At 49.1% G+C, this 22,801-nt stretch overlaps 2 protein-coding genes across 2 annotated transcripts; one reads left to right on the top strand and one right to left on the bottom strand.

The window, feature by feature from the left end:
- Positions 1-1,301: 1,301 nt before the first annotated feature.
- CUNH3orf84 (chromosome unknown C3orf84 homolog) lies at positions 1,302-13,062 on the top strand. The gene is made up of 4 exons (XM_003800584.3): positions 1,302-1,413; positions 3,221-3,334; positions 12,182-12,238; positions 12,646-13,062. Exons 1-4 carry the CDS (start codon positions 1,387-1,389, stop codon positions 13,060-13,062), a joined length of 615 nt encoding a protein of 204 aa, XP_003800632.1. The 5' UTR covers positions 1,302-1,386.
- An 837-nt stretch (positions 13,063-13,899) lies between these two features.
- KLHDC8B (kelch domain containing 8B) lies at positions 13,900-19,048 on the bottom strand. The gene is made up of 6 exons (XM_003800582.3): positions 18,947-19,048; positions 17,203-17,713; positions 15,894-16,058; positions 15,331-15,555; positions 15,134-15,235; positions 13,900-14,686 (listed from the first exon to the last, which is right to left on the bottom strand). Exons 2-6 carry the CDS (start codon positions 17,588-17,590, stop codon positions 14,490-14,492), a joined length of 1,077 nt encoding a protein of 358 aa, XP_003800630.1. The 5' UTR covers positions 17,591-17,713; positions 18,947-19,048; the 3' UTR covers positions 13,900-14,489.
- Between the last annotated feature and the right edge of the window lie 3,753 nt (positions 19,049-22,801).

Raw genomic sequence — 22,801 nt, 5'->3', positions numbered from 1 at the left:
AGACAGAGTCTTACTTTGTCCCTCTTGGTAGAGTGCCATAGCATCACAGCTCACAGCAACCTCAAACTCTTGGGCTCAAGCATTCTCTTGCCTCAGCCTCCTCACTAGCTGGGACTACAGGTGCCCGCCACAACACCCAACTATTTTTTAAAGATATGGTCTCGCTCTTGCTCAGGCTGATCTTAAACCTGTGAGCTCAGGCAATCCACCTGCCTTGGCCTCCCAGAGCGCTAGGATTACAGGCATGAGCCACCTCATCTGGCCTACAATGAACATTTTAATACCTATGATTCCTTGTGAGGGGACATACTAGGGTAGATTTCTGGATATTAGGGCTGGTGCCACTGATACCAGCAGGATCTGGGTGTTTCTTATTGTTGAACTTTTTAGAAGCTGATTGTAAGCTTCTTTCCATTAGTAAAGAGGATAAAACTATTCATGTCTCCTGTTACAAATGAAAGAAAATCAGTCACTTATTTTCCCAAGGTAGTTTGGAATTGAACCATCATGTCAACTCTTCACATTCTCCTTCTTATGCTCTTCTCTCTTTTTTTAAATTTGAGACAGAGTCTCACTTTGTTGCCCTCAGATTGCTGTGGTGTCGCAGCTCACAGCAACCTCAAACTCTTTGGGTTCAAGTGATTCTCTTGCCTCAGCCTCCCCAGTGGCTGGGACTATAGGCACCCACCACAATGCCCAGCTATTTTTTAGAGATAAGGTCTTGCTCTGGCTCTGGCTCTGGCTCAGGCTGGTCTTGAACTCATAAGCTCAGGCAATCCACCTGCCTTGGCCTCCCAGAGTGCTAGGATTACAAGCAGACTCTTATGCGCTTCTCTTATGCTCTCCTCCTTCACTCAGCCCTTGTAACATTCACCTATCATGATCTAGTCACCACAAACTCCTAAGAGATAAGTTGGCAGTCTTATTCTGAAGTAGCAATTTTATCCTGAGAGATACCAACCCTTTAACATTTCTTTCTCCCCCCCCTTTAACATTTCTTATGACTCCATGGAATGCTTTCTAAATTTATATATATCCCTGGCAATATGGATGCATAGTTTTCTAAATGCAGGATTTGCCTCTAAAATGTTCTTTAATATTTCATTGACTATAAGTCCATCAGACTCCAACATTTATGTTCCTATATATAAAGACTCTCCCGGATGGTTAAAGCCAGGGGCATATTTCTGTCATAAAGAAGAAATAGAGCAGCAAGGACAAAAAGGGCAACAGGCCAGGTGCTGGCTAAATAAACAGTAGCATTGTGCAGTCATAACCTCACTTTGTCACTAAGCAACAAGAAGTTAACCTCTGGAGATTCTCTTTCCTCAGACATCTCAAAAAGACAAGAGGAAAGTTTACCTTGTCCACTCCCTTCCTGGAAAGATGCAAAGTGCTTTAGTAGGCTCCTGGGTAAGAGTATGCTTTATAGTTAATCCCTAGGGTTATACTTGAAATCTGAGTGAATTGAGAAGGGTTTCATCCAGCATCCAGCCTGGTGGATGACCCTGAGCTGCCCACTTCCCCTCCACCATCCTAAAGTCACTCCTGGAGGCTGCCTTTTTTCCTGACACTATGTCCCCTTCCATGCATCCTGGTTTCCTACTAGCCAGATGAAACTCCTGGCCCTCTAGCCACCCCTATTTTATTTCCAGTTTATTGTTTGATCTCCTTATCACTCGCCAAACTTTTAGAGTTTGACTTCTCTTTAGTCTGGGAACATTTTGAAGGAAATCAATGTGTTTTGTTCATCTGTATTTCCCATGCCCAGTCTCATGCCTGGAATACAGGAAAGGTCTGGTAAATACTGTTAAACTGAACTGAATATGGAGCAAAGGGTTCTTGACAGATAGTAGAGGAATGGATGGGACAAGTGAAGTGACTCAAGTCTTTAGTGTAGTGAAAGGATATGGGCTTCTCAGACTTATTGATGGGCCCACTGTGATTGTCAGAGGTAGGCTCAGGACAAGTTCCTCTCATTAGGGTTATGATTGTGAAGGACCCATTCTCTCTAGGGAGAACACAGGAGAAAGAGGTTGGGCCATAGGAGTTCCCAGATAGGTGTACACTTAATGACATTGACACAATATAGCCCCTTCTTAGACCCCAATAGGTGCTCATTTCTGTCTTCTGCCAGTGCTTTTCTCTGAAATTCTCTCTAGAAGATACCCTCTGTTGGTGAAATTTTCCTTTTGGAAAGTTTATCCCTTGCTTAAGGGCTCCAGTGTCAGGATCTGCTTCTGACACCACTTGTCAGGGCCTGGGACTGGGCAGGTCTCAGGCCCAGCTTAGGTAGGTTCCAGACACAGACCGCTAAGCTACCTTGCTCACGAACAGTTTCTCTTAGGTACTTGAGGGCTATCTACTTTAGCTGGGGAGAGAGAGAGTATCTTAGAGTAAAGCTGTCTTCTTAGAACAGATAGATCTTAGTCTTTGGCAGAGCTTGGTAATTTACAGCAGAGAGACGCTGTGCTGGCGTTCAGCAGGCAGGAGAGGAGACAGAGTAAGCGTGTCTGTGATAGAATGTGCATGCTTTTTGTCTGCCTTCTCCAGCTTAATATAAGGCTGAGCTCATGCCTCTCAACACCACAGGTGTAGAGACTGCCAATCCACCAATGCTCTCATCTCGCGAGCTCTCTCATGCTTATTAGAACTAAATCTCTCTCCATGCCCTTTCCACCAAGGTGTTCCATTACAGGTATTTCTTATAACTCTGACTCCTCCTAGCCATAAGCTATACAGGCTGCTACACTCCAGTTTTAGGGGGTTCCCCTTATACTCCAGGATAGCGGAGTGTAGAGCAAATGAGCATTCACAACTTTTGTCAATAGACTCAGAAAGAAGATCCATTGCACCTTTACTCATCAGGAACCCTTGATCAAGGTGACAACAAAGGACACTTCTCAGACTCCTTAATGAAGGGCCACACCACTGGACAATGGTCTTGTCCACAAAACTCTGAGTGAATAGTACCCCTTCTCCGCATATGCATAGCCCTCCCAAGTGGGTCAATGCAGCTGAGGCTGTCCTAATGATGTATGGAGCAACTCCTGACCCCTCTCCAGTGGTGTACCAACTCCTCAGATTCTTTCTATTCTGACAGGAATTCCCATAAGGGGCTTCTGACCTAGCTTTCCTAGAACCTTCAAATGAGGCCCTAAGGTCTGGGACCCAGGGTGGAGGTTTGAGTGGATTTACACTCATGCCTTCCTTTTTATAGCACAACAGTGGCTTCTATGGGCACTACAGAAGCCAATTCAAGAGTGAAAGTGCTGGAGAATACCGCCTTGCAGCCAAACCACAGCCTCCAGCAGTGTTCCTGCAGCGATGTCAGGTATAAGGCTGCCCTCCTAGGACCCAAGAGTATCATCTCCAACCCATTTACAGCTGGACTGACACCTGGGACCAGCAAATCCATGGGACAGACATTATGCTTTGCTTCTGTTCCCTGAAATATTAGATCTTCTCCCTACAGACAGGGTGAAGAAGAGTGGGTGCCAAACTGAACAGTCTTGCTCACTGCCCCTTCTAAATGGAGGAAAGGTCAGGGCCCAGATGGGTAGTATGGGGCGAGAGCCCCAAGAACCCAGGAAGTAAGCTTGAATTTTGCTTACAACTGCCTCCAAGTTCAGATTCCTTGATGCCACAAAAGCCCATGGTCCAGCCCACAGCCAACCTCACGGTCCAGGATCTTCTGGCAAGAGGAGGCCTCCTTTGGTCAAGAAGTAGTGAAAGAGGTGGTAGGATACTAGCCTTCATGTTTGGCCAAGGAAACCTAGATTGGAAATGATGGCAGAGGCAGCCTGGAATGGCTGGAACAGGCTTCCAGAGAATAGGAGAGGGATACAGGAACAAAGGCCCTTCACTGCCTATAAGCCTGGAGACAAGGAGAGGCACTATGCATTGTAAGTCAGGGTCCCAACAGTTAAAAGCATACTCAAAACAGACAAATGCAGGAGGGTTGTATGTAGAGGCTTCAGGAAAAGGCAGTCTCACAGGCTGGTGACAACCAAGTTGTCAGTACCACTGGGCCAGTTGTCAGTACCACTGGGCTAAGTTGGCAGTACCACTGGGCAGTGATAATGGGTAAAGAGACAGAGTCATACAGGAGCTGAGCTGGTAGAGAATCAGGAGAAGAAATACCTCCCCTCTTTTTTCTCCATCTCCTCCCGTGGCTTCCCATTGGTCAGAGCAAAAGGAGCTTAGTGATGAGTGCATTCAGGTCAGCCTCTTGAGCAAGAGCAGGGTGGAGGAATGACCAGAGGGATCTAAAGGAGTGCCCAGAACATGCTACCACTGCACCTCTTGCTACCCAGACTTTTGCTATTTGGATTCCTCAGAATTGCTTTCCCAAGCTGAGAGCAGGGTCCTGGAACGTTGTAGAAACTGGACTTCTTTAGCATTTAACATTGGAAGGGCTACCCAGCACAGCCTACTAAGCCAGGTCCACATGCAGCTCTGGAGCATCCATCTGGGGCCACTTCACTTTTGTGAATGATGGGATTTGGGTACTGCAGGGACAGAAGCCACCCAGAGACTTCCTGCCGGATGTTTGTAATACCCCTCAGTGGCACCTCTCCTCTAGAGGCTAGAACACAATCTCAATCAGCTAACCCTGTTCCCCAGGAATAGACATGTAGGGAACATGTTTTGATACTGATCAAGTGAGAACTTGATACATTAAGAATTTACTATCAGCAGCAGCAGTCCCAAATAGCACAGACTGTGTGACTTGGGCTCAGATTGTATAGATAACAAGTCTCATGGCTCCTTCCAGGTCTACAGTTGTTGTTTTGTTCTTTTGTTTTTGTTTGTTTTTGTTGTTGATTCTGGTTTTGTTTAGACAGAGTTTCGCTTTGTCACCCTGGGTAGAGTGTAGTGGCATCTTAGCTAACAGCAACTTCAAACTCTTGGGTTCAAACCATTCTCTTAAGCCTCCTGAGTAGCTGGGACTACAGGTGTATCCCATGATGCCTGGCTAATTTTTTTTTTTTAGTAGAAATGGGGTCTCACTCTATGTTAGGCTGGTCTAAAACTCCCAAACTCAAGGGCTCCTCCTGCCTTGGCCTCCCAGAATGCTAGGATTACAGGTGTGAACCACTTTGCTGACTGGTCTAAAGTTTTTGGGTATTTTTAGAGACAGAGTCTCACTTTAGTGCCCTCAGTAGAGTGCTGTAGCGTCACAGCTCACAGCAACCTCCAACTCCTGGGCTTAGGTGATTTTCTTGCCTCAGCCTCCTGAGTAGCTGAGACTACAGTTGCCTGCCACAACACCCGGCTATTTTTTTGTTGCAGTTTGGCTGGGGCTGGGTTTGAACCCTCCACCCTCAGTATATGGGGCCAACGTCCTACTCACTGAGCCACAGGTGCCACCCATAAGTTTAGTTTTTGTTTGTTTGTTTGTTTTGTTTTTTCAGTTTTTGGCTGGGGCCAGGTGGTGAACCCACCACCTCCAGCATATGGGGCCAGTGCCCTACTACTCCTTGAGCCACAAGTGCTACCCTAAAGTTTTTTAGTTAATGGGACTGCTCAGGGTATGTGCACATTTTATTTTCTCATTGGCTAAGATGTACCAGGTTTCAGCTGGCAGATTGCAGCTATTGTTCAAAGCCTTTCCAAAACCTAGCATCCCACTCTCCTTTGGTTTGGGAACAGGTAAAAATTTTGTCCATGACATTCACATGCATTTATTTTTTTGTCTTTTTCATTTCTTCTTCTAAACAAGATTAATCTATTTCTAGCCTTCATTTGCTTGCCTCTTAGGAAATGTAATTCTGATCCTATTTGCATCTAAAATCAGATAAGAGTCTCAGACATTCGTGGTTGGGGCAGATTCTTCATCCACTGTGCCCCTGTTGTTACCCCATGCCTCAATCTGTCACAGAGGCTCTTCTCTCAGCATCCCACTGACTACAGACTGCCAAGCCTCCACAGGAACCTTCAGCCCTCCCATTTGTAAACACTTCCCCTTCCATGGAAACCTATCTCTTTCCAAGGCCTCTTAGGATAGAATCCCAGCCCTAGCCCCACCTGTTCAGAAACCATGGGTTTCACCACGTTGGTGGGAAAAGAGCCCTGAATGGTTTGGAAACAAAGAAGCAAATGATAATTCTCCATACTTGGAACTGCCTGGGTAGAAAGGAAAGGACTGTGTTTCTCTCCAGGCTCCCACAGTTGTGAGAGAACAAAACTCGAATCAATGGGAGTTAATGGATTATCCTGCCACCGTAGAAATAATGAATTTCCTGTCAGAGCTGGTCTCCAATAACAAAGTCATCTACATTTTAGGGCTGCGTGTACAATTCTGTATCTGAGGATAGAGATGGGGAGAAATTGAGAGGTCAACTGGAAATTGCCCCAGGTTCCCAGGTTTTTTTAAAATTGAAACTTGTATTGAGATGATGGAGATGATTATAGATTCACAGTTTTAGGAAATAATAAAGAGATCTTTCCACATTTTGCCTAGTTTCCTCCAATGGTAACTTTTTTCCTTTTTTTTTTTTTTTTTTTTGAGACAGAGTCTCACTTTGTCACCCTTGGTAGAGTCCCGTGGCATCATAGGTTACAGCAACCTCAAACTATTGGGCTCAAGTGATTCTCTTGCCTCAGCCTCCCAAGAAGCTAGGACTATAGGGTCCGCCATAATGCCCGGCTATTTTTTTAGAGACAGAGATTGCACTCTAGCTCAGGCTGGTCTCAAACTTATGAACTCAGGCTATCTGAGTTCATAGAGAGAGCTGGGATTTTAGGCACAATGGTAACATTTTGCAAAGCTATAGTATAATATCACAATCAGGATATTAACATTGATGTAATCACCAATCTGGTTCAGATTTCTCCAGTTTTAACTTACACTCATATGTGTGTGTGTGAAGACCTACACAATTTTGTCACCTGTGTAGGTTCCTATAACTACTACCACAATCAAGATATTGACCAACATCACAAAGATCCCTGGTGCTGCCCTTATATAACCTCCCCTACCTCCTTCCCACTTCTCTCTCCCCTGTCCCAAGCCATTGCCTTGTCACTAACATTTTCTCTGTTCTCCATTTCTAAAATTTTGTCACTTAAAAATGTTATGTGAGAGCCAAGCACAGTGGCTCATGCCTATAGTCCCAGCACTCTGGGAGGCTGAGGTAAGTGGATTGCTTGAGCTCATGAGTTTGCGACCACCCTGAGCAAGACTGAAACCCTATCTCTACTAAAAATAGAAAAACTAGTTGGGTGTTGTGGTGGGCACCTGTAGTCCCAGCTACTCACAGAGCTGAGGCAAGAGGATCTCTTGAGCCCAGGAGTTTGAGGCTACTGTGAGCTATGATGATGCCATAGCACTCTGCCCAGGGGAACAAAGTGAGACTATCTCAAAAAAATAATGTTATGTGAAAGGAATAATACCGCCAGGCACGGTGGCTCATGCCTATAATCCTAGTACTTGGGAGAATGAGATGGGTGGATTGCCTGAGCTCACAGGTTTGAGACCAGCCTGAGCCAGAGACCTCATCTCTAAACATAGCCAAGTGTGGGCAGTGCCTGTGGCTTAGTGGGTAGGGCACCGGCCCCATATACCAAGGGTGGTGGCTTCAAGCCCAGCCCCAGCCAAACGGCAATTAAAAAAAAAAAAAATAGAGCAGCGCCCGTGGCTCACTGAGTGGGGCACTGGCCCCATATACCGAGGTATACCGGGTTCGAACCTGGCCCCGGCTGCAACCAAAAAATAGCTGGGTGTTGTGGGAGGGGCCTGTAGTCCCAGCTACTGGGGAGGCTGAGGCAAGAGAATCACCAAAGCCCAGGAGTTGGAGGTTGCTGTGAGCTGTGTGATGTCACGGCACTCTACCAAGGGCAACATAGTGAGACCCTGTCTCTATAAAAAAAAAAAAGCCAGGCATTGTGGCGAGTGCCTGTAGTCCCAGCTACTTAGGAGGCTGAGGCAAGAGAATTAACTAAGCCCAGCAGTCTGAGGTTGCTGTGAGCTGTGATGCCATGGTATTCTACTAAGAGTGGCAAAGTGAGACTTTATCTCAAATAACAATGATGGTGATAATAATAATAATAATAATACAGTAGGCAACTTTTGGAGATTGGCCTTTTTTGCTCAGCATAATTTTCCAGAAACTTACTGAGTTGTTATGTGTAATCAGTTGTTTATTTTCATTACTGAATAGTATTCCATTATATGTATGTACCAGTTTGTTTAACCATTTACCTATTAAAGGATATTTGGACTAATTTCAGGTTTTGTGGCTCATACAAATATAAAGATGTTATGAATGTGTGCATATTTGGGGGTGAACATATGTTTTTGTCTTTCTGGGATAAATGCCCAGTAATACAATTGATAGGTCATATGGTAGTTGCATGTATAATTTTTTAAAGAAATGGCCAAATTATCTTCTAGAATAACTGTACCACTTTATAATCCCACCAGCAATGCATGAATGTTCCAGCTTCTCTGCACTCTCACCAACATCTGGTGTTGCCTCTATTTTTAATTTTAGGCATTCTGAGAGATGTATAGCAATATCTCATTGTGGGTTTAATTTGCATTTCCCTATTTAATGATGTTGAACATTTTTTCTTTTTCTTTTCAGAGACAGAGTCTCACTTTGTCACCCTTGGTAGAGCACTGTGGCATCACAGCTCACAGCAACCTCCAGCTCTTGGGCTTAGCAGATTGTCTTATCTCAGTCTCCCGAGTAGCTGGGACTACAGGCACCTGCCACATCGCCCAGCTATTTTTTGTTACAGTTTGGCCGGGGTCGGGTTTGAACCCACCACCCTTGGTATATGGGGCCAGTGCCATACTCACTGAGCCACAGGTGCCTCCCTCCCTTTTCATGTGTTATTTGCCATCTGTATATCCTCTTGAGTGAGTCTTTATGTTGTTTGCCCATTTTCTAATTAGATTGTTATTTTAATGTTGTGTGAGTTCTTTATATATTGTAAGTACTAGTTCTTTGTTGGATATATTGTTTATAAATATTCTCTTCCAGTCTATAGCTGTTTTTTCATCCTCTTCACATAGACTTTAACAGAGCAAAACTTTAAAAATTTTTGATGTGGTCCAATTTATCAATTTTTTCCTTTATGGCTCTTGTTTTATTGCTGTTTGTTTTTTAATTAATTTTTTTTTTTTGAGACAGAGTCTTACTCTGTTTCCCCAGGCTGGAATGCTGTGGCATCATAGCTCACAGCAACCTCAAATTCCTAGGCTCAAGTGAGCCTCTTAGAACTACAGGCACCTGCCACAACCCCTGACTATTTTTTCTATTTTTAGTAGAGACAGGGTCTCTTGCTCAGGCTGGTCTTGAACTCCTGCAATCCCTACTCAGCCTCCCAAAGTGGTAGGATTATAGTCGTGAGGCACTGTGCCTGGCCAACACTTGCTTTTGGCGTCAAGTGTAAGAACTCTTTGCCTCTCTCTAGATTCTGAAGATTTTCTTTTTTTTTTTTTTTCTAAAAAGGCCTGGGAGGTTTATTGTTTGTTTTGTTTTTTCCTTATTTCACATGAATTGTTTGCTTTTTTTTTTTTTAGAGACAGAATCTCACTTTATCATCCTCAGTAGACTGCTGGGGCATCATAGCACACAGCAACCTCCAACTTCTGGGCTTAAGCGATTCTCTTGCCTCAGCCTGCCAAGTAGCTGGGACTACAGGCACCCATCACAACACCCAGCTATTTTTTGGTTGCAATTTGGCCAGGGCCGGGTTTAACCCACCACCCTAGGTATATGGGGCTTGCGCCCAACCCACTGAGTCACAGGTGCTACCCAGGCCCAGCTATTTTTTGTTGCAGTTTGCATGGGGCCAGGTTTGAACCCCTCACCCTCAGTATACAGGGCCGATGCCCTACCCACTGAACAAGAGGCACCACCCAGAATTGTTTGCTTTTGAAAGGTCCTGGGCTTTTTTTTTTTTTAGAGACAGAGTCTCACTTTGTCACCCTTGGAAGAGTGCTTGTCGCATCACAGCTCACAGCAACCCCTAGCTCTTGGGCTTAGGTGATCCTCTTGCTCAGCCTCCGGAGTAGCTGGGACTATGGGTCCCTGCCACAATGCCCAGCTACTTTTTTTTTAATTGCAGTTTGGCCGGGGCCAGGTTTGAACCCGCCACCCTTGGTGTATGGGGCCAGCGCTCTACTCACTGAGCCACAGGCACCACCCCCAGGCCCTGGACTTTTAATCTCCATTGTGTCAGCTTGCTTTATGAGGAATGAGAGGTAAGGCTGTCAGCTTCCAACATTCTTAGAGCTTTTATTCTGTTTGGAGACTACCATGGGCTGTTTAAGGCAGGAAGTTCTAAAAGAGGAGGTTGTTAAAGATATAACAGGCTCTATGCTGAAGATTCAGCTTCAGGGATCTGAGATAGAGCCAGACCCTACGTTTTATCTGGGAATGTGCTGTCAGCCATTGCTCATACCTCCAACCCAGCCAAGCTTGAACGCTTTATGTCTGCAATAGGGGAAGCTAAGTGGCTGGGGAGGGCATGCTTCTGTGGGCAGAAGCCAAGCTTGAAGGCATAGAGATACTCTTGGGAGAGATTCCTGCCAAAGTCTGGAGGCCTAAGAGGTAGTCTTTTTCTGCCTGGGTATAGAAGGCTCTCTGGCCCCAACTTAGCCAAAGCAAATACTCTGGGGACAGGCTTTCTGTCCCTATCCATTGATTTAACAGCAAACATTTATTGAGTTCAGTTCCAAGCATTGTTCTCAGTGCTTGAGTTACAGAAGTGAGCAAAGCAGACAATAATCTTTGCCCACATATTTATGTTATAATGGCGGGCATCAGAAGACAGACAACATCATAATACATAATCATATAGTGTGTTAGGAGATGAAAAATGAAGAATTGGGGAGATGGGACTACTGGTATAGTGCTCAATGAAAGCCTCTCAAGAAGGAGGTGAGAGGAAACTATGTGGACAGCAGAAGGAACAGGTGGTACTAAGGCCTGAGGTGGGAAAACTTGGCATATCTGAGGAGCAGTGGAGAGACTAGAAAATCTGCAGGTAACAGAGGACAATATCATGTGGGTCTCACAGACATTATGATGACTTTGCTGTTACAAACAAGAAAAACTGTTGTGGATTTTAAACTATATGTAATCTGATTTATGTACTAACAATTATTCTGGCTGCTAAGAGGACAAGAGACTAGAGGGGCAAGTTTGAAAGGGATAGCAGGCAGAAAATTCTTTCAGTGGGGAAAGTGGCTTGGACATGCTGAGGAGGGCCTATAGTGAGCATGGTGAGGAGGGGTCTGATCCTGGGTACATTTTGATGGAAATATCAACACGATTTCCTGGCACATTCAATATGTGTGGGTATGAGAAAAAAGAATCAAGGGGACACAAGGTGTTTGGCAAGATCTAGCTGCCATGGCCTGGACTGATGAGGCTATACGCAAGAGTGAGTTTGATGGCCAGTGGCTCATTCCTATAATCCTAGCACTCTGGAAGGCTGAGTCAGGTAGATTGCCTGAGTTCACAGGTTCAAGACCAGTATGAGCCAGAGTGAGACTTTGTCTCTAAAAATAGCCAGGTGTTGTGGTGGGCAATAGTCCCAGCTACTTGGAGGCCAAGGCAAGAGAATTGCTTGAGTCCAAGAACTTGAGGTTGCTGTGAGCTATGACGCAATCGCACTCTACTGAAGACAATAAAATAACACTCAGTCTCAAAAAAAAAAAAGAGAGAGTTTGGGGGGTTGCTATTCCACAGTGAGTCTGTAGTTCAGTGAGAGAGCTTGAACTAGAGATACAAATCTCAGATTCCAGATGGCATTTAGGGCCAAGACCCTGGGTATCCTGATGAGAGAATAAGTGTGGACAGAGGGCACGAGAGGACTGAAGTCTTGAGCAATTTAAAGAGCCTAACATGAAAATCAATGAATGCTTCCCTGATGGCAGGATATCCTGGCAGCTCCCTCAGCCCCCTCCTCAATCAGTAGCCCCAGAGGCTTCCACTTCAAGGCAAGTTTTAGGATGAGATATCCCAGGAATCTGGGATATCCCAGACAAATTGCTTTAATTTGTCTTTGCCCTTTCAGTGTGCCGACAGTTTAGTAGTTCAAGGGTAGTGGCTCCTGGCAGCTTCCCTCCTTTATGGGCCCTGAGGTAATATCTAGGTGGGGTGGGGAAGGGAGTAAGCATCACTTTCCCAATTCACTTTCTTTCTCACTGTCTTTCAAGGAGCCAGCACAGCAACACTTCTTCTCCAAGCATGACAACCGCACTTCCTTCGATAAAGTGAGTGCTGAAAAGAGGAAGGAGAATGGGCAGTACCCCCAGTCTCAGTTGAAGTCAGGACAGAATAGGTGGTAGGATGGAGGGGATGAGACATTGAGGGAGGGCTCCTTACGCAGGCAGAGGAGTGACTATCTTCCCACAACCTTTCTCCTCTGAGAAACAGTCTATTTCCCAAATAGAGGCACTTCTGTGGTAGCTTCCTCCACCAACTTGCCTGACAATGTGCAAATATCCTGAGGCCACTGACTTTCTGGGTGCTTCACCCTGGAACAGAAGGCATCGCTAGGGAGGCAAGCAAGAAGGCCAGGTTATGGGGCAGGCATCACCAAGCAGACTTGAAGTTAGGAGGGGCCTGAGGAAATGCCTGGTGCCAGGACTGTGGGCCAAGGGCCCGTACCGTTGAGGAGGGCCCCTACTGCCTGCTGCAGGGAATTGGAAGGCGGAAAGACCTGGAGCGTCTGTGGCAGCGACACACCTTCCTGCGCTGGGCACCCTGTGAGAAGGAGTTTCGTCGTCAAGGACCCCTGGAATCTTCCTACCAGGCTGATTTCCGGCCAGGCTCAGGACTCACTGGCCTCCCCCAGCGCCTCGTCCACTTTGTGCAGGTCCAGCCTCCCCGTGCCAGCACCACGTACCAGCAAAACTTCTGCCAACCATCCCGGGGTGGCCACTGTGGTAGTGACAAGGTAGGGCCCCAGGCACCAGTCACGGACACACTGCCTGACCTCCCAGGGATCCCAAGACCCAAGCTGCTACAGCACTACCTTCATGCTGGGGTCTCTGAGTGTCTAAACTGGTCCAGAACATTAAACAGGGACAGCTGACACAGCAGCCTATCTACACTTGCAGAGGTCTCAGAAGCTGGAGAGCAGTTGTGTGCTGCCAGGCCCTGTGCCTGGCTCCCATGGCACTTGTGCCTATGGTGTCTGTGTGCTGGGCATGGGGGATGCTGTCCTGGGAGCCCTGACAATGAATGAGAAAGGATAAGAACTGCAGAAGGCTAAGAGTCCCAGAGAGTTTCCATGGCCACAGCAGATGGATTCCAGGGTCCCAAATACATTTCTGTTCTTGTAGCAAACCCAGCTGTGAGCTCCTTGTACTCAGTGTAGCTGCAGTGAAAGCAGAGCCAAAGGTCCCTAGAAGTGGGCAGAAAGGCTGGAAGAGGACAAGGATTGGCAGTTTCCTTCAAGAAGCTGCGTTCCTGAAGGGATTTGGTGGGTGCTCACACAGTCCTGCTCAAGAAATGGCTGCCCCATATCTGGGATAGTGGGAGACTTCCCTGGCCATAGCATCCACTGTATTACCCCTCCCTATGAGGATGAGCAGAGACCTTGAGGAGATACTATGTGACTCACACCTGGAAACTAACTTAACACTGTGGTCCTTGTTTTTGTTGCTATTATTTTCTTAACACTTCTTTAGTCATCCCGATTAGTGTCCCCTAACACTCAAGACAATAGGGAAGGGCTGTCATCTCATCATCTCATGTCACCAAAAAAGAATCTGAAACTTAGATGGGGTTAAGACACTAAATCACTTTGAGGGCAGAGACCAGATCCAAGAGGCTCCCTCCGGACTCTCATGCCTGAGGGCACTGAGGCCCCCAGAGGGCAGGGGTGGTAGAGGCAACATGAGAGTCCACACCAGGGCCATACACCATATTTTAGCAGCACTTTTACTTCTACATCCAAACTCCCTGGGTCCTCACAATAGCCCTGTGAGGTAGGAAGGGCAGTAAGGTTTCAGAGATCCCCATTTACAGATGAGGATGCTGAGGCACAGAGAGGTGAAATGACTTGCCCAAGGTCATACAACCAACAGTGTAGAAGGCCCCAAACCAGCATTCCTCTGGCAGTTCCTACATCTTCTCCATTCCCTCTGTGTCCCCCACCCTCTCTGAATTCTGGTCAACTACAGATGGGCACTGACCCTGTGGGGCATGAGGCCAGCTCTTCCTTCTCCCCACTTCCTGGCTGCACAAAGGGCCTAGTAGGTTCCAGGGCAAGAGTGGAGCTATGCATGGTCCATGAATGCATCGTGATAAAGGTAGGTACACATTGTGGGCATATGTATGTCCTACATTAAAGACAAAGGCTCCCCTAACCCAAGTCCCCAAGGCAGTTTTTCAAGTGCCCGCCCCTGTGCCTCTCTCATCCCACAGAGCCACAGTGAGTGTCCTCAGCAGACAAAGGAGCCATAGGCATCTGCCTCTGGCACTGAGCTGCTCTAGTAGACAGGTCTTACCAGGTCTTCAGACCCCATCACATAGACACAGTGCTTCCACAGCTTGACTGGGGCCCTGGGCCACACCCCCAATAACAAACAACCGGGGCCCAGCCTGTAGGCTAGAGCAGGAGCAGCGGGCTGTGGGCATGGCAGGCAGTGCCTCCCAGCGCCGCCGAGCAAGGCTGAAACTCTCCACGGATCCCAGAGGGCATGGCTGGTTTCCTGCAGGAAGAAAACAGAAATCTATAAGAGGCACAGGCTCTAAGACCTCCAATCCCTTTTGCTCCCTGAGCCAAGAGAATAGCCCAGTAGTTATCACCCCAGGATGAGGTGTCAGTGCCCTGTGGCTTCCTCACTGTCCCTGTTTATCATTTGTTCATTTATTCATTTATGTTTCTGTTTGTCCACTTGGCTTGGCACTCAGTGGTCACTGGTCTTGCTTCTGTCTCTTAAGCCCCTGCTGGTACAGAGCCCTTAGTTAGGCACCAGGGGATAATCTGAGAGCTAGGCCAGACAAACTATATCCTGCCTGCTTCATTGGTAGGGAAAGGAGCTCACAAAGCCCTGACTCTTACCTGGAGCCTGGAGAACAGAAGGTGGTGCTCATCCTGGGGCCTACTCTTTCCTATCTTGGGCCTCCCTCTTTTCCGTAGCCCCACAGAAACTTACCAAGGCCCCCAATGGCCACAATATGGCCCCCGAGGGAGCCGACCACAAAGTCAGCCCTCTTATCTCTCATGCGCAGGCTTCTAGGCAGCTTGGTCCATGACCCTGCAGAAGAGGGGAGGTCAGATCTAATCACATACCCAATATGCCCCTCCATCCCATGGAGAGTGGGAGGACAGCCCAGGATAGCCACTGCTCACCATGCTCCAGGTCAAACATCTCCACAGTGTTGACAAAGTGTGGGCGAGAGTAGAAGTTGTGGGGCCCAGGTTGCTGCAAGCCACCCAGGCTAAAGACACTGCCTTCAGCCATGGCACAGCCAGCAAAGGCCCTGCGGCTAGGAAGACTTGGGTGCCGGGTCCAGGTGCGGGCCTCCAGATCAAAGGCTTCAAAAGCAGTCACCGGGAGCTTGCCTTGGCGGCCCCCTGTCAATAAATTAGAGTACCTAGGAGGTATCCCAAAAGGCTTGGTGGGATCTTCACTCACCAGGTTGCTGATCTGCCTGGCCCAGCTTTCCATACCCAGTGCTGTGCATACTTGCACATGGATATTCCGCCCCACAGACCCTCAGGCATTGGGGTTTGGTTTTCCAATCCCCAAAGAACTCCCAGAGATCAGAGCCTTAGAGCAGGCATGGATCATCCCAGCAAAGCTTTTCTTGTTTTGCTATCCTTGACTGAGCCTGATCCCTACCCCAGCCAATCTATGGGGATGATGACTTGTGGACTCTGAGCCCCTTTCTCATATCTCCCAGAGGCCTTACCCAACACATAGATCTTGTTCCCGTGCAGGAAGGTGGAGGCCCCGTAGCAGGGTGTGGGCATGGAGGGTAGCGAAAGCCAGCAGTCCCGGCGGGGTTCATACACCCGTACCTGGGCCTGGGGTGCTGTATCAGGGCCCATTCCCCCCAGAGCATACACCATACCATCTGCATAGAAAAGAGTAGTTCAGACTGCACCCCAGCCTCGCCAGGGCACCCCACCATAATGCTGCCCTGGTCAGGGATGGAGACAATGTGTTTGTGGCGCTTGTCTGCAGCAAAAGAAACCTTGCTGCCTGCCTAGTGTGGGGGCTGGGAGAGCTGGGATTCCCATTCTGGCCAGGGCCCCTCTGAATGAAGAGCAGGAGGCAGCTGATCTAATTATAATCCGGTCTCTGTCTCCCTGGAGACACTATGGCAACAGAGCCTGCCATCCAAGCAGACCTGTGGTCAGACCTGGAAGCCACAAGGTGGGGGTTCCCCTGGGGAGAGGAGGTCGTGGGATGGCTTAAGCCAGGGGTGGGGAGGATGCATATGGGGACCTGCTCAGCATGAAGTTCAGTCTAGGAAATGGCTCTGGAGGTTCACCTTAACCCTGCACATGCCTCAGTCAGAAGGGCTAGGAGAGGAGCTTGGACCTGCAGGGTAAAGGGTCTAGTCACAAGCCTTCTCACCCTGGGACACCTGCCAGTACTTTTGCACCACAGTCTTTTTTGTCTGTGTGTGTCCACCCACCATCATGGTATGCACCACACTCTTAAACTAGAGCAGGTTCTTGCCCTCTGTTAGGCCCTTAGGGTCAGCTAGGGGCATGTTTGAGAGCCTTGGGATGAAGAGCCAGTCAGCTAGGGGCTTGTAGCAACTATGTCCCCAAGTCAGGTTGGTCTTCATCCACATCAAGCTCCCTGGTAAGTGAGGAAGGAGGAAAGGAGTCTAAGCACTTCCCCGGCTCTGAGCCAAGGCCCTGCTCCTTTCCCCCACCCCAGACTATAACCCCCAAAGTCATTAGGCCATCCTGTCCCTTGTCACTTACAAATGAGGAATGATGTAGGAAGGTGGCTGGGGCCTCCTATCATCTTGGGGGTTAACCTGGGCTCTGCCTCCCACCTCATAGCCAGAAAAGGCAGCTAATAGAAGGCTGCTAAAAGACCAGCTCAGAGCTAAGTTGAAGATGATACAGGAGAAAGGCCATGTCCAGGACATCCATGCAAAAATTACAGTTCTTATTTAATCTTTGAGGTTAAGGAACTAAGTCAAGAGAGAATGGAGGATATTGGGGCACCTGAGAGGCCTTTCTTGGGAGGCCACTCACCTCTCTCCACAGTTGCCACCCCCATGGCAGCTTGAGGGAGGGTGGCACGACGCTCCCAGCGGCCCTCATCAGCCAGGAAGGCCTCCACAGCAGCTACTGGACTCTGGACCTCATCCACACCGCCTACCACTAGCACCTGTTTGCCCAGAACCACAGCAGCTGCACCAGCCCGGGCAGTGGGCAGGGGCGCCAGTGCCAGCCATGTGTGGGAGGCCATGTCCAGTGTTTCAGCAGTGTCCAGGGGCAGTCCAGCCTGGCCACAGCCCCCAAACACCAGCAGGTGCCCATCTTGGTGTGCCACTGTGCCATATACCCGGCAAGTGGGCATGGGGGGGAAAACCTGCCAAACAAAGGCCCGGCTACCTCCTGCAGCCATGGCATTCACCATTAGTGGCAAGCCATGCTATCTGCTCAGGCTGCAAGCCTCACTGGGGAAGCATGATAGGGCCTCATGTTAATTCTGCCAGGGCCACGAGGGGATGTCTGACCAGTCCAGAGGCCTTGCCTTCACCTGGAGGAGAGAGGTAAAACAAAGAGTCAGCACCACTGACCATCCCCTCAGGAAACAGATTAGCAGCCTGTACCTGACATCAGGGCTAGCCCAAAATCACTGATGGAAAAGCAGGGGAAGATCCAGTCCCTCAGGCTAGGGAGTGAGGCCCTGAGGAGGCCCTCCTGGACTGGAAAGACCTCAGATACTCAGGAAACTTCCCTCTTTCCTATAAGGCCATGAGAGATTCTCCTCCCCTCCCACTGATCTAATTACTTGGAGCAACTGGGTCAAATCTGGATCTAGATGGGAGTTAAGGTAACTAGAACAGGACTCTCCATCCCAGGCCTCTTCCTTTCCCTTCAACAATCCTCACTCTGGGCTCAGCCACCGTAGCACAGTGGTTACGGCACCAGCCACATACACCGAAGGTGGCAGGTTTGAGCCCAGCCCTGGTCAGCTAACCAACAATGACAACTGCAACAACAAAAAAAATATAGCTGGGCGTTGTGGCAGGCACCTGTGGTCCCAGCTGCATGGGAGGCCAAGGCAAGAGAATTGCTTGAGCCCAAGAGTTTGAGGTTGCTGTGAGCTGTGACGCCATAGCACTCTACCTAGGGTGACATGGTGAGACTCTGTCTCAAGAAAAAAAAAGAAAAAAAAATCCTCACTCTGGTTCTGCATTAGTCCTACTTTTATCCTCTCCTTACTGGCTCCCAGTGTGCCCTGGGCAACCTGGGATCCAGCCATCAAGGTTCCCACACTACTATCAGGGGCCAAACTCCTGGGTATCCTTAAAACACCCTTGGAACCCATTCCACAGGGTTCATCCATTCCTACCAGCAAAAGGCCAGGGTCAAGGGTATCTGGTGTGGAGGCTAAACACCAGGGTTCCACACTTTTCCCTTAAGGTCCACTCCCCCCCAGGGGTTTGCTCATGTCCAGCCCTGAGAGGCCAGACTCCCTGGTGTCCTGATTTGGGGATCCCATGAGCACAGGACTCTAGGTTCAGAGTCCAGGGCTTTATCAGCAAGAATGAACAGCTAGACATTGGGTCCTCTCATGACAGATCCTCCAAGTTCCCCAGTCTTCCCTTTCCCTCTGGGGCTACACTCCTGGACCTCTGGCAAGAGGGCCTCCTAGCCTCAAACTTCCAGCTCACAGAGGCAGGGAGCACAGGGTATGGGCGAGACAGCTTGGGTTCTGCGCCCCGCGCCCCAAACTTCCCCTGAGCACTGCTCCCGCTAGACTCACCAGCTAGGGCTCCGGTGCCGCCAGGGCACGGGGTCTGTCGTTCCACCTCCGCTGACGCCGAATCTGTCTGGGGGTGAAGCCAGGATCCAGCGGGGCTCCCACTCGGCTTCAGCGCGGGGCGGGGCTGAATCAAGTCCGCCCCACCTACCCACCCACCCCCCGCCCCTCCGACTCAGAGAAACCTCCTCCCGCCTTAACCCTGCACATGCCACGGCCAGAGCAGGGCACTCCGACCCCGGATCACATATAAACCGACACGTGGACACTGGGCCTACCAGGATTTAGGGGCCGACCTGGGTGGGGGTAGAAATGAGGCAGTGATGAGCTACACAAAATGTGTATGGCGAGGGGTCGTTCTGAGCTGGACCCGGCCTGCATACGTCATCTATAAAGCCGACCAGCCCAACCTACCGCAGGAGAGGCCTGCGCCCCAAGCTCCCAGGAGACCAGCGACGGGCTTCTCGGCGGCGCCCCCTGGAGGGCACTCGGCATGAGTCCTGGGCCTCTGATAGGGATGACCAGGCAGAAAGGGTACAGAATAGGTCTTATAGAGCACACTGAGGCTATTGGAGGGTGGAGGAGCAGACAGTGCCAGCCTCAGGGCCCAAAAGGCTCTTCCACAAGTCTGGGGTTGGGGGAATTCTTGGAGGGAGGGGTAACTCTGAGCAAGGGATGAACTAGAAGAGTTCATCTAGCGGAACTCTGAGGTGGGTCTATAGCCTCATCCTGTAGTGCCTGAGACCTGAGCTACTCTGTAGTCCAAGGTTCTTTTTAACTGTCCATCTTTAGAGTCCTGGGCATGTCTCTAGCCAACTCTGGGCTCAGGCCAGAGCTAATTCTTGTGACAGGGGCCTACTAACCTCAGACCCATATCCTGGCCCTGCCTCTCTTCTGAGCATTCAGAGTATGAGCTAAGTCTTCGAAATGAGGGCTCACTTGTACTGGTACCAGGGGAAAGAGGTCCTTTCAGTTGTCTGTCTGTCTTGTCCCCCTTTCATGGACAGAGCTTGTCTTGGTTTCCCCAAAGCAGACCTGGAGACAAAGATAGAAGTACATATAGTTAGTGTGGGAGGTAATTCCAGGGCACCAGCAGTGGCAGGGAGACAAGGAAAGCAACCAGTAAAGAAGGTATCATCAAGGGCATTGCCTGTGGCTCAGTGTGCAGGGCGCTGGCCCCATATACTGAGGGTGGCGGGTTCGAACCTGGCCCCAGCCAGCTAAAACAGCAGTGGTAACTGCAACAAAAAATAGCTGGGTGTTGTGGCGGGCACCTGTAGTCCCAGCTACTTGGGAGGCTGAGGCAAGAGAATCACTTAAGCCTGAGTTGGAGGTTGCTGTGAGCTGTGATGCCATGGCACTCTACCCAGGGCGACAGCTTGAGGCTCTGTCTCAAAAGAAAAAAAGGAATCATCAAGCAAGTTACCATTATAAGCAACTGGGACCAAATCCTGCTGGGGATTCTGGAAGCCAGTGTAGAACATGGGCCCACAGAGCAGAAGAATTGAGGTGCTCATTCTCAAATCCCCATCAGTCATGAGTTGAGAGCTGTTGAAGGGCATTAATTCCCTGGCCTCCCTGACTTCTGACCTCCCCAGAGTGTGGGTAAATCCTTACCAAACACCTTTCAGGGGCTGGAAGTTGGAGTCAGAGGGCCTAGACAGAAAGGGTGGTGGTCCCAAGGCTGGTTATAGACTGCATAGACCCTGACTAGAACACCTCCAACCTCCTATTCCACTTCACCTGGGACTTGCCACTCACTTGGGGCACTGGTGTTAACTCCCAATGGGATGCTCATTCTGCCCTGAAGACCTCTTTACATTTACCACTGTTCTCTTTCCAAGCTCTCTCCCTCTCCTTTCCAGCAATTAAGCACTTACAAGCTGCCTACCTTTAGATACGATACTTCCCAGCACCCCAAGACTGTCACCCCTTCTTTCTCTTCAAACTCTTTTTTTTTTTTGGTAGAGACAGAGTCTCACTTTTTCGCCCTCGGTAGAGTGCAGCGGAGTCGCTCCTGCAACCTCCAACTCCTGGGCTTAGGCAATTCTTCTGCCTCAGCCTCCCAAGTAGCTGGGACTACAGGCGCCCGCCACAACGCCCGGCTATTTTTTGTTGCAGTTTGGCCGGGGCTGGGTTTGAACCCGCCACCCTCGGTATATGGGGCCGGCGCCCCACTCACTGAGCCACAGGCGCCTCCCTCTCTTCAAATTCTTGAAGCCACTTACCCTCACAGGCTCCACCTCCTTATTACCTGCCACCTCAGTCTGCTGCCACTGCTCCCCCCAAATTGCTCTTCCAAGAGGCACCATAGAATACCATATAGCTAAAACTAGGGGGTCCCTGTGGTCCTTGTCTCAACTAAAATCTCGCTGCATTTTCAAAATTTCACTCTGTGTGACCTCAGTTTTCTCCCCTTGCTTGTCCTGCCTCTTGAAATCATTTTTGGGCCCAGCTTCCTCTCTCTCGCTCTTGAGCAGTTCCTCAAAATTCAACATTGATCTTAGCACTCTGGGAGGCCAAGATCAGAGAATCCTTTGAGCTCAGGAGTTCAAGACCAGCCTAAGCAAGAGTGAGACCTCATCACTACTAAAAATAGGAAACTTAGCCAGGCATTGTGACAGGCACCTGTAGTCCTAGCTACTTTTGGAGGCTAAGGCAGGAGGATCATTTGAACTCAAGAGTCTGAGGTTGTTATGAGCTAGGCTGATGCCCTGGCACTCTAGCCTGGGCAACAGAGTGAGACTATCTAAAAAAAATTCAACATTGGCTTTCCTCCCTGGCATAATTACCCCGCCCCCTCTTGGGGCACTCCCCTCCCAAGCCACTATCACTAATATCTAGATCTCCATCAGATCTCTCTGCTCAGGTGAAGGTGGGTCCAGGGTCCACTTAGGGCTATACAAGATGCCAACCTGAGAGCAAGGGATAGATCTTCGAATCATCCTATATTCTCTCTCCACTTTATCCTATATGGTCCCAGTTATGCCTATAGGGTCAGCATCCACCAAAGTCAAAGTCAAAGCAGGTTGTGTGCTCTAATGAGTGTTCCCAAAGATTTCTATTTGGGGCATACTGGGCACCAGAAGGAAGAAGGGTGACCCTTCTCCCTTCTCAGGGACTAAGTACCCCAATCTCTACCGCCATGCTCTCCTCAGTTCTTATATCTGGAAGAGACATACCCAGAGCATAGACTTACCCTTCTTCTTCCTCCATTTTGCCCTGACCTTTTGGCTGGACATCAGAGGAGGAGGATCTTCTTTTCAGTGCATACCTGGGTTGGTTCCATCTCTGGTGGCTGGGGTTTACCATTTCATGGAAGTGGCTTCTGTTGACATAGCTGAAGCTCACATGCACACAGGAGGCCAACACTGCTGGCTTCAGAGAAGCCGTAGAAGACATTGGAGTAGATCAGTCCTGAAAGAGGACAGCCAACCCTCAACCATGGACAGGGCCAGGGAAAGGGGTCATCCACAGTTGGGGGCTAGGAGCATTAAGGAAGGACTTCCTGCTTCTACTCCATACTTGAGACCCCACTCTTTCTTTCTCCGTAACAGGACTAGAGGCTAGAAACACTGACCCTGGAGGATCAGGAGATTTTGTAGTTCCTATCGGATACCCTGGCTATGTTTGAAGACACTGAGGAGGGCGGTGCCTGTGGCTCAGTGAGTGGGGTGCCAGCTCCATATATCGAGGGTGGCGGGTTCAAACCCAGCCCCGACAGCAACAACAACAAAAAAAATAACTGAGTATTGTGGTGGGCACCTGTCGTCCCAGTTAGTTGGGAGGGTAAGGCAAGAGAATCACCTAAGCCCGAAAGCTGGAGGTTGCTGTGAGATGTGATGCCACAGCACTCTA

The sequence above is a fragment of the Otolemur garnettii genome, unplaced genomic scaffold (assembly GCF_000181295.1).
Source record: "Otolemur garnettii isolate 467f Iridium unplaced genomic scaffold, OtoGar3 scaffold00179, whole genome shotgun sequence".
NCBI lineage: Eukaryota > Metazoa > Chordata > Mammalia > Primates > Galagidae > Otolemur > Otolemur garnettii.
This window is presented reverse-complemented; position numbering and strand designations above follow the sequence as displayed.

Bases quoted from the DNA above. Each gene is read 5' to 3' on its own strand.
- KLHDC8B (XM_003800582.3), bottom strand. From the start codon at position 17,590: ATGGTGAATGCCATGGCTGCAGGAGGTAGCCGGGCCTTTGTTTGGCAG. The intron at 16,059-17,202 runs GTGAGTGGCCTC...TTTTCTATGCAG, and splicing joins GGTGGCAACTGTGGAGAGAG to ATGGTATGGTGTATGCTCTG. The intron at 14,687-15,133 runs GTAAGTTTCTGT...TTCTTCCTGCAG, and splicing joins TGTGGCCATTGGGGGCCTTG to GAAACCAGCCATGCCCTCTG.
- CUNH3orf84 (XM_003800584.3), top strand. From the start codon at position 1,387: ATGCAAAGTGCTTTAGTAGGCTCCTGG. The intron at 1,414-3,220 runs GTAAGAGTATGC...TCCTTTTTATAG, and splicing joins GTGCTTTAGTAGGCTCCTGG to CACAACAGTGGCTTCTATGG. The intron at 3,335-12,181 runs GTATAAGGCTGC...CTGTCTTTCAAG, and splicing joins TGTTCCTGCAGCGATGTCAG to GAGCCAGCACAGCAACACTT.